We start from the raw sequence: 8,703 nt of genomic DNA, 5'->3' as shown, positions 1-8,703 counted from the left end.
TGTTTCCTTAACTTCTCTTTCTGATTTTTCATTGTTAGTGTATAGGAATGCCATAGATTTCTGTGCATTAATTTTGTATCCTGCAACCTTACCAAATTCATTGGTTAGTTCTAGTAGTTTTCTGACGGCATCTTTAGGATTTTCTATGGTATAGTATCATGTCATCTGCAAACAGTGACAGTTTTACTCCTTTTCCAGTTTGTATTCCTTTTATTTCTTTGTCTTCTCTGATTTCCATGGCTAGGACTTCCAAAACTATGTTGAATAAGAGTGGCGAGAGAGGACACTCTTGTCTCATTCCTGATCTTAGTGGAAATGGTTTCAGTTGTTTTTTGTTTTAATTATGTGAAGAATGCCATTGGAAGTTTGATAGGTATTGCATTGAATCTGTAGATCGCTTTGGGTAGTATAGTCATTTTCACAATATTGATTCTTCCAATCCAAGAACATGGTATAGTCCTCCATCTGTTTATGTCATCTTTAATTTCTTTCATCAGTGTTTTGTACTTTTCTGAGTACAAGTCTTTTGTCTCCTTAGGTTTATTCCTAGGTATTTTATTCTTTTGGTTGCAATGGTAAATGGGATTGTTTCCTTAACTTCTCTTTCTGATTTTTCATTGTTAGTGTATAGGAATGCCATAGATTTCTGTGCATTAATTTTGTATCCTGCAACCTTACCAAATTCATTGGTTAGTTCTAGTAGTTTTCTGACGGCATCTTTAGGATTTTCTATGGTATAGTATCATGTCATCTGCAAACAGTGACAGTTTTACTCCTTTTCCAGTTTGTATTCCTTTTATTTCTTTGTCTTCTCTGATTTCCATGGCTAGGACTTCCAAAACTATGTTGAATAAGAGTGGCGAGAGAGGACACTCTTGTCTCATTCCTGATCTTAGTGGAAATGGTTTCAGTTGTTCACCATTGAGTGTGATTTTGCTGTGGGTTTGCTATATATGGCCTTTATTATGTTCAGGTAGGTTCCTTCTGTGCCCATTTCCTGGGGAGTTTTTATCATAAATGGATGTTGAATTTTGTCAGAAGCTTTTTCTGCATCTATTGAGATGATCATATGGTTTTTATTCCTTAATTTGTTAATATGGTCTATCACGTTGATTGATTTGTGTATATTGGAGAACCCTTGCATCCCTGGGATAAATCCACTTGATCATGAGGTGTTATCCTTTTAATATGTTGTTGGATTCTGTTTGCTAGTATTTTGTTGAGGATTTTTGCATCTATGTTCATAAGTGATATTGGGCTATAATTTTCTTTCTTTTGTAGTATCTTTGTCTGGTTTTGGTATCAGGGTGTTGGTGGCTTTGTCGAATGAATTTGGGAGTATTCCTCCCTGTGCAATGTTTTGGAAGAGTTTGAGAAGTATGGGTGTTAGCTCTTCTCTAAATGTTTTATAGAATTCGCCTGTGAAGCCATCTAGTCCCGGACTTTTGTTTGTTGGAAGATTTCTTTTTTTAATTAATTAATCTATTTGTTTATTTATTTTTGGCTGTGTTGGGTCTTCATTGCTGTGCTCGGGCTTTCTCTGGTTGCAGCGAGTGGGGGCTACTCTTTCTTGCAGTGTGCAGGCTCCTCGTTGCAGTGGCTTCTCTTGTTGTGGAGCACAGGCTCTAGGCACGGGCTTCAGTAGTTGTGGCTCATGGGCTCTAGGCAAGCGGGCTTCAGTATTTGTGGCGCACGGGCTTAGTTGCTCTGTGGCATGTGGGATCTTCCCTGGCCAGGGCTCGAACCTGTGTCCCCTGCATTGGCAGGCGGATTCTTAACCACTGCGCTACCAGGGAAGTCCCTGTTGGAAGATTTTTAATTACAGTTTCATTACTTGTGACAGGTCTGTTAATATTTTCTAATTCTTCCTGATTCAGTCTTGGAAAATTGTACCTTTCCAAGAATTTATCCATTTCTTCGTGGTTGTCCATTTTATTGGCATATAGTTGTTTGTAGTAGTCTCTTATAATCCTTTTTATTTCTGCGGTGTCAGTTGTGATTTCTCCTTTTTCATGTCTAATTCTATTCATTTGCATCCTCTCCCTTTTTTTCTTGATGAGTCTGGCTAAGGGGTTATCAATTTTGTTTATCTTCTCAAAGAACCAGCTCTTCGTTTTATTGATCTTTGCTATTGTTTTCTTCATTTCTATTTCATTTATTTCTGCTCTGATCTTTATGATTTCTTTCCTTCTACTGACTTTGGGTTTTCTTTGTTCTTCTTTCTCTACATGCTTTAGGTGAAGGGTTAGATTGTTTATTTGAGATTTTTCTTGTTTCTTGAGGTGAGATTGCATTGCTATAACCTTCCCTCTTAGAACTGTTTTGCTGCGTCCCATAGGTTTTGGGTTGTTGTGTTTTTGTTATCATTTGTTTCTATGTTTTTTTTTATGTCTTCTTTGATTTCTTCAGTGATCTCTTAGTTATTTAGTATCGCAGTGTTTAGCCTCCATGTATTTGTGTTTTTTACAGTTTTTTTCCTGTAATTGATTTCCAGTCTCATAGCATTGTGGTCAGAAAAGATGCTTGATATGATTTCAATTTTCTTAAATTTTCCAAGGCTTGATTTGTGACCCAAGATGAAATCTATCCTGGAGAATGTTCTGTGTGCACTTGAGAAACAAGTGTATTCTGCCACTTCTAGGTGGAATGTTCTATAAATATCAATTAAATCTATCTGGTCTATTGTGTGATTTAAAGCTCTGTTTCCTTATTTTCTGTTTGGATGATCTGTCCATTGGTGTTAGTGGGATGTTGAAGTCCCCTACTATTATTGTGTTGCTGTCAATTTTCCCTTTCATGGTTGTTATCATTTGCCTTATGTATTGAGGTGCTTCCCTGTTGGGTGAATGAACATTTATAATTGTTATATCTTCTTGGATTGATCTCTTGATCATTATGTAGTGTCCTTCCTTATTTCTTGTAACAGTCTTTATTTTAAAGTCTGTTTTACCTGGTACAAGTATCGCTACTCCAGCTTTCTTTTGATTTACATTTACATGGAATGTCTTTTTCCATCCCTTCACTTTCAGTCTGTATGTGTCCCTAGGTCTGAAGTGGGTCTCTTGTAGACAGTATATATATGGGTCTTGATTTTTTATCCATTTAGCCACTCTTTGTCTTTGGTTGGGGAATTTAATCTATGTACATTCAAAGTTATTATTGATATATATGTTCCTATTACCATTTTCTTAATTGTTTGGGGTTTGTTTTTGTGGGTCTTTTTCTTCTCTTGTGTATCCTGACTAGAGAAGTTTCTTTAGCATTTGTCGTAAAGCTGGTTTGATGGAATTCTAAATTCTCTTAGCTTTTGCTTGTCTGAAAAGCTTTTGATTTCCCCGTCGAATCTGAATGAGATCCTTGCTGGGTAGAATAATCTTGGTTATAGGTTTTTCGTCTTCATCACTTTAAATATATCCTGACACTCTCTTCTGGCCTGCAGAGTTTCTGGTGAAAAATCAGCTGATAACCTTATGGGGATTCCTTTGTATGTTGTTTTTCCTTTGATGCTTTTAATATTTTTCCTTTGAATTTGATTTTTGTTAGTTTGATTAATATGTGTCTTGGTGTGTTTCTCCTGGGGTTTATCCTGTATGGGACCCTCTGTGCTTCCTGGACTATTTCCTTTCCCATGTTAGGGAAGTTTTCCAGTATAATCTCTTTAAATATTGTGTCAGACCCTTTCTTTTTCTGTTGTTCTTCTGGGACCCCTATAATTCGAATGTTGGTGCATTTAGTGTTGTCCCAGAGGTCTCTGAGATTGTCTTCAGTTCTTTTCATTCTTTTTTCTTTATTCTGCTCCTTGACAGTTATTTCCACCATTTTGTCTTCCAGCTCACTTATTCGTTTTTCTGCCTCCGTTATTGATTTCCTCTAGTGTATTTTTCATTTCAATTATTGTGCTGTTCATCTCTGTTTGTTTGTTCTTTAGTTCTGCTAGGTCTTTCTTAAACATTTCTTGTATTTTCTCAGTCTGTGCCTCCATTCTATTTCTGAGATTCTGGATCATCTTTACTATCATTATCTGAATTCTTTTTCAGGTAGATTGCCTATTTCCTCTTCATTTATTTGGTTTTGTAGGTTTTTACCTTCTTCATCTGTAACATAGTTTTTTGCCATCTCGTTTTTTTCTTTTCATTTTTTGTACGAGTAGGATTGTGTTCCTGTCTTACTGGTTGTTTGGCCTGAGACTTCCAGCACTGGAGTTTATAGGCTGTAAGGTAGAGCTGTGTCTTGGTGCTGAGATGAGGACCTCTTGGAGACCTCACTCAGATGAATATTCCCTGGGGTCTGAGGTTCTTAGTGCAGTGGTTCAGACTCAGAGCTCCCACCACAAGAGCTTCGCCCTGACCGCCGGCTCGTAAGCCAGGATCCCGCAAGCCACGCGGGGTGGCAAAAAAAAGGGGTGAACAATAACAAAGTAAACAATAATATTAGACTAGGAAACTAACAGCTATGTTAGAAAAAATATAAAAATAAAACTATAGATGAAAGAAAAAAGGAGGAGGTAAAAAGGTGGAAAAGGCCTTGGCTGTGGAGAGCAGGGCCTAAGCAAGGGCGAGGTTTGGGCGGTGTGTGGGACCTATGTTTAAGACCCACAGGGCTGGAAAAGGCCCGGGGTGGGGGGACATAGGGGGAGCTTAAGCTCAACAGAACAGAAGGGGCTTAGGTGTGCCTCCCGCCTGTGGTCTCAGAGGGCGGAGGACCCACCTGGGAGCCCAGCAGGCTTCCTGGACTCGAGTGGACGGGGCAAACACCGTCTGCTCCTTTCCCTCTCCTCTGGTCCTGGAGGGCCCGTCCTGCCTGCCTCTCCTGTTCTGTCCCGGACTCCCTCCTGTGCCCCCAGGGCCAACCCGGCCCGGAGGGGACCACTGAGGGTGTAGGACCTCTGAGGGCAGACTTCCCCAGCCATTTGGGCAGGAGAAACGCTGGGCTTGCTCCACCCTGATCCAAGGCCCCAAGGGTCCCTCCAGGCGTGGGAACCCCTCCCCCCTCTCATGCACCCCTGAGGGGTGCCGTTCCTGGTCTGGCCTCCACTTCTCTTCCCGCCTCAGTCCCTCCACATCCTACTTGTTCGCTTCGGGGTTCTTCCCATCTCCTTGGGCGTTGGGTTCCCCCACCAGTGTCCGGCAGGTGCTCTAGTTGTGGGGAGATGCAAACTCTGCATCTTCCCACACCTCCAACTTCAAGAGTTGCTTTAAAACCTGCCTCAACGGTGAGATGAATTTTTGGCATTTTTTCTTCTTTTTTTCTTTTTATTATCATTATGCCCTCATAGTTTTTCATAAATTGTGTTTCTGTAATCTTTCCCCACCTCCCTTTTTTCTAAATGCTGAATTTGTCTTAACTTTGACTAGTAGGAGTCCCTTCAAGCTGATTCATGTTTCTTTTCTTTTAAAATTTTTTTAAAAACATTATATGTAGAAAATATAGGGCTTCCCTGGTGGCGCAGTGGTTAAGAATCGCCTGCCAATGCAGGGGACATGGTTTCAAGCCCTGGTCCAGGTAGATCCCACATGCTGCGGAGCAACTAAGCCCGTGTGCCACAACTACTGAGCCTGCACTCTAGAGCCCGCGAGCCATGACTGCTGAGCCCACGTGCCACAACTACTGAGCCCGCGTGCCACAACTACTGAAGCCTGCACGCCTAAAGTCCGCGCTCCGCAACAAGAGAAGCCATAGCAATGAGAAGCCCGCGCACCGCAATGAAAAGTAGCCCCTGCTTGCTGCAACCAGAGAAAAACCCTCGCGCAGCAATAAAGACCCAACGCAGCCAAAATAAAAATTTGAAAGAAAAGAAAATATACATACTCTAAGTATACAGCTCCATGAATTTTCAAAAATTGAACACATTTGTATAACAACCACCCAATTGGGAAACAGAATGTTACCCAAAGCACTCCAAAAACCCCTTTATGCCCCCTTCCAGTCATTAACTTTAAAAAGATTGACCAATTTTCTGGCAGTGTATGTTAGTTGTACCTCTTCCTGTGTGTTATATAAATGGAACGATACAACATGTGCTCTTTTATGTCTTATTTTTTCCCCCCACTCAACATGATGTTTGTGAGAACCTTCTATATTGATGGGTGTAGTTAAGGAACATTCATTCTCATTGTTATGTGTTCTGTTGTACGAATATAGTGCGAGGTATTTATCCATTTTACTACTGATGGGCATTTGGATAGTTTCCAGTTTGGGAATATTTAGGAATAGTGCTTCTCAAATGTATCTTTTGGAAAACCTAAGTCTTCATGTCTTTGGGATATATACCAAGGAGTGGTAGTCCTGGTTATAGAGTATGCCTATTCGCATCCTTAGTGCATACCGCCAAATGCTTTTACAAAGTGCTTATACCAGTTGATACTTTCACCAGAACTGTATGAGCCTCTTGGTTGTGTTATTTCCTCTCCAATGTTTTATATCATTATTTTTTTATTTTAGCCATCTTGTTAGATGTTTAGTGATGTTAAATTGTGGCTTTCATTTGTATTTCTCTGGTAACTATGCAGTTCAGCAACTTTCCAGTGTTTACTGGCCTTTTGTGTACTGCCCTCATGAAGTGCCTATTCCAGGTCTTGCTCGTTTTTCTGTTGGGTTGACCAGCTTTTTCTTACTGATTTGTTGAATTTCTTTATATATTATGGATGTAAGTCTTTTTATATGTATTGTAACATGTATATATTATATATATATATATAATATATACATATACATGTCTGATAAATATATTCTCCCAGGCTGTGGGTTACCTTTTCACTCTTTCTAATCATTTTTGACAAGTTGATATTCTTTTTTTTTTTTTCCTGGCCGCATTGCACAGCATGCAGTATCTTGGTTCCCTAACTAGTGATGGAACCCATGCCCCCTGCAGTGGAAGCGTGGAGTCTTAACCACTGGATTGCCAGGGAAGTCCCGATGAGTAGATATTCTTAATTTTAATATAGTCCCGTTTATAAATATTTTCCTTTATGGTTAGCACTTGGTGTCCTATTTAAGAAATCTTTGCCTGTTCTGAGATCATAAAGATATTATCCTGTGATGATCTGTATGTGTTGGCTAAAAATAATCTTACATCTTTACTCTTGATTTGACAAAAGCAACAAAATATCTTTTCTCTCAATATAGGAAAAAATTATTCCATATTTACTGCGATTGAGACAAGTTAAGGATGAAACCCTTCAGGCTGCAGTTAGAGAAATTTTGGCCTTAATTGGCTACGTGGATCCAGTGAAAGGAAGAGGAATCCGGATTCTCACAATTGATGGTGGAGGAACAAGGTAAGGCTAGAAAAATGATTTAAAAAAAATTTTTTTTATCGAAGTATACTTGATTTGCAATGTTGCGTTAATTTCTGTTGAAGAGCAAAGTGATACAGTTATACACATACTCTTTTTTATATATTCTTTTCCATTATGGTTTATCAAAGATATTGAATATAGTTCTCTGTGCTATACAGTAGAATCTTGTTGTTTATCCATTTTATATATAATAGCTTACATCTGCCAACCCCAACCTCCCACTCCATCCTCCCCCAGCCCCCTCCCCCTTGGCAACTGCAAGACTGTTCTGTATGTTTGTGAGTCTGTTAGAAAAAATGATTTTTTAAAACTGTAGATTCTAAATATTAAAAATAGAACTACCATATTATCCAACCATTTCACTTCTGGGTATTTATCCAGAGAAAACAAAACTATTTGAAAAGATATATGTACCTCTAGTGTATTGCAGCATTATTTACAATAACCGAGATATAGAAACAATGTGTGTCCACTGATGGATGCATGGATAAATATGTGATGGATAAAGAATATGTGAGGGCTAAGTATACACACACACACATATAGGTACTACACACACAGGAATAATACTCAGCTATAAAAAAGAATGAAATCTTGCCATTTGCAACAGCATGCGTGGAACTTGAGGTTACTGTGCCAAGTGAAGTAAGTCAGACAGGGAAAGACAGATACCATATGATTTCACTCATATGTGGAATCTAAGAAACAAAGCAAACAAAACAAGACAAAACTCAAAGATACAGAGAACAGATTGGTGGTTTTCAGTTGGAAGGGGGATTGGAGGGTGGGCGGAATGGGGAAGGGGGTCAAAAGGTACAAGTTTCCAGTTATAAAATAAGTAAGTTATGCAGATGTAATGTACAGCATAGGGACTATAGTCAGTAATATTGTATTGCAAATTTGAAAGTTGCTTAAAAAAGTAAATCTTGAATGTTGTCATGACAGGAAAAAAATTTTACAATTTATAGTGATAGATGGTTAATAGGCTTATTGGACTGATCATTTTGCAATGCATACAAATGTTGAATCCGTATGTTGTACACATGAAACTAACACAATGTCATAGGCAATTACACTTCAAAAAAATATATACATCTAGTTCAGTTGTAGGAATTTTTTAAGCTGATTCAGTGTATTTATATCACTATAAAGTCAAATTTTTAAAATAAAACATGATATCGTTTTTCTTAATTTACTAATTTATAAATCTAAGAACTTATTTTGAACATATACCTGAATTTCCTTTGATTTTTTTTTTTTTCTTAACACCTTTATTGGAGTATAATTGCTTTACAATGGTGTCTTAGCGTCTGCTGTATAACAGTGAATCAGCTATACATATACATGCATCCCCATATCTCCACCCTCTTGTGTCTCCCGGCCACCCTCCCTATCCCACCCATCT

The 8,703-nt window shown here is 38.7% G+C and overlaps 1 protein-coding gene across 3 annotated transcripts in view; it reads left to right on the top strand.

Annotated features, from left to right (window-relative positions):
- The window catches only part of PNPLA8 (patatin like domain 8, phospholipase A2), a 130,268-nt gene that overhangs the window by 84,422 nt on the left and 37,143 nt on the right, over window positions 1–8,703 (top strand). For all 3 annotated transcript variants that reach the window (XM_024742239.1, XM_024742240.1, XM_024742241.1), the window contains exon 4: window positions 7,126–7,277. In XM_024742239.1, coding sequence (XP_024598007.1) covers window positions 7,126–7,277 — 152 coding nt within the window. The remainder of the gene's footprint in view (window positions 1–7,125; window positions 7,278–8,703) is intronic.

The sequence above is a fragment of the Neophocaena asiaeorientalis genome, unplaced genomic scaffold, assembly GCF_003031525.2.
Source record: "Neophocaena asiaeorientalis asiaeorientalis breed wild unplaced genomic scaffold, Neophocaena_asiaeorientalis_V1.1 scaffold373, whole genome shotgun sequence".
NCBI lineage: Eukaryota > Metazoa > Chordata > Mammalia > Artiodactyla > Phocoenidae > Neophocaena > Neophocaena asiaeorientalis.
The sequence above is the reverse complement of the archived record's forward strand: the minus strand, read 5'-3'. Positions and strand labels throughout refer to the sequence as shown.